The following is a 4,245-nucleotide window of genomic DNA, read 5'->3' on the forward strand; positions in this document are numbered from 1 at the left end:
TATATATATATATAGATATATATATATATATATATATACACACTTTCAAAGCTCTTAGAACATATCATTTTTCTGCTGGGTACTAGGCTGAATATACTGCCCCTTGAAACCCAATGGCCTAATGAGATCATTTAACAAACATTACAAGATTTTAGGCTTTTTTCAAGACTAGAAGATTTTGTAGTAATAGCTAAGCCAACAGAGGATCAGTCCCTACAGCATCATTTTGAGTACTCTGTTGCTCTATTGTTGAATGTCTTGAACAAAGAGGAGTTCTATCAGATTTTGTATTCAGACATTGGTCACATCTCTGCATGTGAGAAAAAACTGACCTCTCCTCGCTGTTTCTGTTAAAACATTCGTGTTAGTTAAGGAGAGAAAGGACATTTTAATTTAAAAGGAAAAAGATTAAAAGCACGTAACAATTCTCACCTAATTCTTTCATATATTCATCAAAATTTTCACAAGAGGTTGATTTCCAAGTTCCCAAGAGACGATCAACCATTTTTCTGAGTCAATGGATTGCTACCTCTGGAAGGGAAAATAAACTGGCTGAAAACCCAAAGAAATCAGTGGGAGGCTTCAAATGATTTCAGAAGGCTAGGAATTAACTCCTAAGTATGTTGTCTGTTGCACAGAAAGTTGTATGTTTTTTAACATACCTGAATATGTGCTACCCAGGCAGGACTGACAGAGAAAGGTGTCTTCAAAAAAACTCTAGATACATTAGGTTGGATTCTACTTTCTTGTTATCAGGGTTGAATGTGTAAGAGCAGTCCCAGGACTGTTTTAACCTACACAGTCTGAAAGAGGCACCTTAACGGGTCTAGGGATTTAGAGAAATATTGAGTGAAGAAGCCTTAGATAGAAAGGAAATGTGATTTGGAAAAGGGATTATCTTAGGTATTTGGCATTTTAGATGTGGTACCTTAGGCGTAAAGTTTGAGAACTGCTGTTGCAGAAGAGAGGGGCAAGGGTCAAGGTAAGAGGTAGGAGAAAAAAGAGGCTGTGATCTTGAGAAACTGCATTCATACAGATGATTCAGGAAGAAATATCTGAAGGGCACAGGCAGAGGGAAGAGTTGACAGAGGGGTAAACATCAAGGGTAGAGAGAGGTACAGATAGTATTCAAAGCTCCAAAAACAAATGAGATATTTAAGGGATACACTGAAGATGGGGAAGAGGAAAGGTTTCTGTGAGGCACTTGTAGGGTGAGAAAGGAAGGACATGGAGCCCCCAGAGGTGACATTGAATGAACCATCTGAGAGGTCAGAGGAAAGCCAAGCAAATACATAGCCACAAAAGCCCCAGGAGGAGGCAGTTAGGAGTTATCCATGCTGTTTCTGGTGTCTTCACACTGCACAGCTATAGCTTCACACGATCCTGGAAGATATGGCTGGAAATGCTTAAAATAAAATGATAGGACCTGCCTGTGGCTGAACCAGTGTTTTTTGATTCAGGTTTCTTTTTCCTTGCAGCCTCCAATGGACAGGACCAACGAAACCTGTCTACCGCACCCGCGACCAAGAAGTAGGCTCACATCCCACCTGCAAACGGCAGTTGACACTCGTAACCGTCAGCCTGTCCAAGTCAGAGGGAGGGTTCAGCGGGACTGGCAAGCAGTCGCTGTTTTCCAGCCAGTCATCACCTTCTAGGTCATAATGCTGCTTGTCTTCAGACTAGGCCTGGCTGCTGAGTAGGTGAGTGGTGCAAGTGTATAGATGCAATTCGTGGAGAGAAACAAGCTGAAAATAAATGTCACATACAATTGCCTCTTGTAACACCTCAGCTTATTTACTTTATACTAAATCCTTCCTCAGTGTCAAAAAGAAGAGTCTCTTCCTGTTATTCATATATGACCACTTTTCAAACAGTTTTGTCTTACTCTCTGTCTCTAGGCCACCTGACAAAGTATATAATACCACAGTATCTGACACTCTCACTGAACCTCCAATGTACAGCACAGCCAAACAAACCTAGATGGGAAGGAAGGACTTTCACTAAAAATGCATGTCTGGGCCAGAATGGCTGAATTTTAAATTGTGCCAAAGACTTCCCTGTTTTTAACATGTTTCTTGTGTAGTGGTGGCATGCCAAAGACATCAGGGATTTCTTTTTGCTCCCCAGATTGCTGCCACTAAAACACAACCAAGTTCCCTAACATGTTATGTTTGAAAGCTGCAGCACTGATTATAATCAAGCAGGTGGCTACTATTACAGTGCTGTTTTCTTGGGAAGTACACTGAAGTTTCATTCTACCATGAAATCAGCCACTAGTGTAGCATTCTGAGTTCGCTGGAGATATATCAACTACAAATCTGGACCACCATCCTTGAGATGTACAGATGTGCGCTATTTTGGCTTGGGGAGGTATGCTGGATGGATGATCCTATTTAGTAAACAATCTGCAATACCAATACACCAGTAACCTTATGTGCGACACTGGTAGGATCTTTAAGGGGTGATAAAAAACATAACAAAATCTTAATGTATAATGAAGGATTGTTTCCTCTTGACTCTTTGAGAGGAAACATGGGAATCTAGGTTGCATTGAACCTTAATCTTTGCCATATATACCACTGTAGATATTACTGGCCAATTGTGTAGGCTAAACATGTATTAATTTCTTGTGAGTCTGCAGTGCCTTTAACTTCATTTAATCTTTCTTTCATGAAATCCTTCTCCTAAATATTTACTTAAGAAAGTAGAGCAGGATTAAAATTCTGATCTTGTGAATCAGCTGAGACTGAAGTAAATAAAAATATGATTCACACATTAAAGTCATCCAGGTTTCAGATTTTCTTTTGCTGAACAGGATTAGATGGTAGAAAAACTTTCAAAACAACAGTCTACAAAGTTTTGCCTATGGTTTCCTTCTCCCACCAATGAGATACATTCCAGAGACCTAAAGAAGTCATTCAAGACTGATTTGGAATTGAGCTTTTAAAATAAACCTAATCAGCAGTCTGAGGAGTTGGGAGGAGGTGAAAATCACAAGCTGCATATATAAACTCTATGTGTTAGTTATTTAAGATTCTCCAAAGTTAAAAATGAGGTTCTGAGATATTACAGAAATCCTCTATGAAAGCAAACCCCTCTAGAGAGAAATGTTTTTGTGCTTAGAAAAGCTTATTCGTGGTCTGTGAAGAATTTAAAAATGAGACTCAATTTGGCTGTGATAAATAAAATCCCAAGTGACTTTCCCATGCAGGATAGGACACATATAGACCCAGGATGTACATTCACGGAGAGATCTGCTGCTGTTGAAGGTAACAAAGAATGACTTACCATGTATAAACTGGACACAAAAGCAATGGCAAATGTACAGCCTTAGCTGTCCTCGAGTTAATGCAAGACTCTGTTAGAGGTAGGGTATTCAGTGTGCTCCAATCAACAGCTCCCATATACAGGTTTCTGCTGTTGTCTTTGCTGCATTGTAACTCTTAGAAGATGAATGTTAAGAGTTAGACACGTAGTATAACATCTTTCTTATGTATCTTAGATGCTTTGTGTAAAATGAGTTCTGATTAATTGGTTCTGATTGATTCCATATGTGACCACTTACTGTCCACCCTCTAAGTTACTGAGGAACAGCTACTGCATCTTGAATTCACAACCTACTTTACTCCATGCTGAATTTTCATAACAGACATAGAAACTGCCTCTCTCCTTGTGCACTATCCAGGGACCTGAGATGAAATAAGATGCTCTTTTTAACAGGTTTGCATTCTCAGGACCCAGAGTTAAGGCATTATCAGTGCTTGGTCTTGGGCTATGAAATTGGCTCCTACAGTAGATAAGAAAGCCACAAGTGGGTAATAAACTCCCTTTGAAAATCCCACCCTTATTTTCTACGATATGGTAATTACTGGCAGTGTGTGATGGTTAGCTGTAGGTTCAAAGTCTGATCTATTAAGAACCAAAACAGTGGAGTCATGATGGTGCAGACATTGGCAACTGTCTTGTTATTTGGAAAAATGATACTCAAAATTAATTTCAAATGATAACCACCAAGGCAAAGGATATATTTTGTTTTTGATATGTAAAATCTCTTTCTCCTTATAATGGCACTCTGCCACCTTACATCTCTTCCTGTACTGCTGCTTTAATCTTTTGTGTACATTGTAGCTCCAGGTGTAGGGACTCAGAAAAAAATATATACACGACAAAAAAAGGTCAGGTACAGCTGTGCTCATATAGTTTATACATAAGGAATCTCATTAGGCTTGGTTGGGGGGGGGGGGT

At 39.4% G+C, this 4,245-nt stretch overlaps 1 protein-coding gene across 1 annotated transcript in view; it reads right to left on the reverse strand.

Moving 5' to 3' along the window:
• LOC109299774 (myelin P2 protein-like) overlaps window positions 1–708 on the reverse strand; it is a 3,382-nt gene extending 2,674 nt beyond the window's left edge. The window contains exon 1 of the mRNA XM_019520290.1: window positions 433–708. Within this exon, the coding sequence (XP_019375835.1) occupies window positions 433–505 (73 nt within the window). The 5' untranslated portion in view covers window positions 506–708. The remainder of the gene's footprint in view (window positions 1–432) is intronic.
• Between the last annotated feature and the right edge of the window lie 3,537 nt (window positions 709–4,245).

The sequence above is a fragment of the Gavialis gangeticus genome, unplaced genomic scaffold, assembly GCF_001723915.1.
Source record: "Gavialis gangeticus isolate Ggan-Ray unplaced genomic scaffold, GavGan_comp1, whole genome shotgun sequence".
Classification (NCBI taxonomy): Eukaryota; Metazoa; Chordata; order Crocodylia; family Gavialidae; genus Gavialis; species Gavialis gangeticus.